The sequence below is a fragment of the Rhagoletis zephyria genome, unplaced genomic scaffold, assembly GCF_001687245.7.
Source record: "Rhagoletis zephyria isolate East Lansing unplaced genomic scaffold, Rhagoletis_zephyria_1.1 Rzeph_scaffold_62313, whole genome shotgun sequence".
In the NCBI taxonomy this organism is placed as follows: domain Eukaryota; kingdom Metazoa; phylum Arthropoda; class Insecta; order Diptera; family Tephritidae; genus Rhagoletis; species Rhagoletis zephyria.
In genome coordinates, this window is record NW_016219364.1 from 1 (window position 1) to 1,552 (window position 1,552).

The window sequence follows — 1,552 nt, forward strand, 5'->3', positions numbered from 1 at the left end:
AAAAAAGCTTATAATAAGAGCAAAAAACAGAGAGCGAATGAGCGCCACTCCCGCTTCCGTCCACCAACACTTACCACTGCTCCAAGTGCCATTGAAGGGCTTCCATTTTAAGCTTTTGCCTAAAATATCAGCGAGCGTCATTGGGCGTCCGCGTATGCGCAGCCCTTCATCCTCTAAACGTATGTATGCAAATGAGAATAGAAATTAAATGAAGTGAATTAATGTCGGTAATTCACTGAGGCAAGAAAATTGAAATTCTGCTGAAAGGGTGTGCCACTCGAGGCTCATGCATAAGTAGTTAGAAATGTATGTACATAAATTTATAGCAGTCGTATATACAACTTTATATATATGTATATATAAGCTCCCAATTTAAATAAAAACAATTTCTTCGAAATATTCTGTTTGTCTCACTGCGCTAAAGTCTTTTAATAACTTTTGGAAAATAACATTTGCTGCTTTTAAATACCAACCAGCCAACCTACGATTTTGTTTTTTCATTCACAGCACAGTTTTTAAATTGACTCACTTATTTTGTATTTGTTTACTTTCATGTTTTCGCTTTCTCACTTACCTGGCGACAGCAGGAAAATGGAGAAAATTATGAGGCTGAATACTGCTGCTATTACCAGTAAGGCTATAAATATGCCACGCCAATTACGTCGTTCCGGCGATATGGCAACCAGCTCCTGCAAAACAAGCAAACAAACAAAATTCATTGAAGCATTAAAGCTATTGAAAGTGCGTATTGAAGCATTAAATTGACAAAAGTAGCGCTGAAAATATTTCGTTCTTTGAGAATTATTTACAAATATGAATTTTTTTTTTATTTATTCTAAATTTTTTGGAAATGCATCTTCAGCGACGCTTCACATATTTTGAAAGCCTCTTATATAAGCAATAATAGTTGGATGTCAAAGAAAGTCTGATTCAATGCTCAGCGAGTGTTGAAAAAAGTCCAAAATATGAGCGAAAATTTTCTACTTTATGAAAATTTAGTAGTAATTTACCTTCTAAGTTAATTAAAAAAAAAAATAAAAAATAAAAATTTTATTAAAAAAAAACTACATTTTTGGAGGTATTTTCAAATCAGTCCAGCTCACGTAAATCTTAATATTTTTGCGAGATATTTTGGTGGAAGTCTTAAAATATAACAGATTTTATAATTCCAGTGGAAAAACATNGAGAACCTCCCGCGAAAGAAAATCCTGGCTACGGCCCTGGTTCCTTAGTTTGAAAACTGCCACATATTTATAAATAGTACAGCAAAGTTCAGCAACTACGCGCAAAAAAAACTTTTAAAATAAACTCGTATGCCATTGGCCTACCACCCCTGGATGCACCAATTCAGGACAATTTATGCGGCATTATTTTCGCTTAATTACTTTACACTCAATAAAAGTTTTATGATTTAAGTTGCTTAAAGCTTAACCCTAAATTTACGGCGGATTAACATAAATAATTGTCAAAAGCCCGTAAAGGATAATATTTGGCAAGAGATGAGAAAACAAATTGCGTGCATGGATTATTAAACATTCGGCGCAAATTCAAA

At 33.8% G+C, this 1,552-nt stretch overlaps 1 protein-coding gene across 1 annotated transcript; it reads right to left on the reverse strand.

Annotated features, from left to right (window-relative positions):
- Positions 1-74: 74 nt before the first annotated feature.
- LOC108356630 (dipeptidyl aminopeptidase-like protein 6) lies at positions 75-689 on the reverse strand (the record flags this gene model as incomplete). Its single annotated transcript, XM_017607730.1, has 2 exons — positions 75-173; positions 575-689. Coding segments are annotated over 2 exons (214 nt in total), but the record flags the coding sequence as incomplete, so codon positions are not given.
- Between the last annotated feature and the right edge of the window lie 863 nt (positions 690-1,552).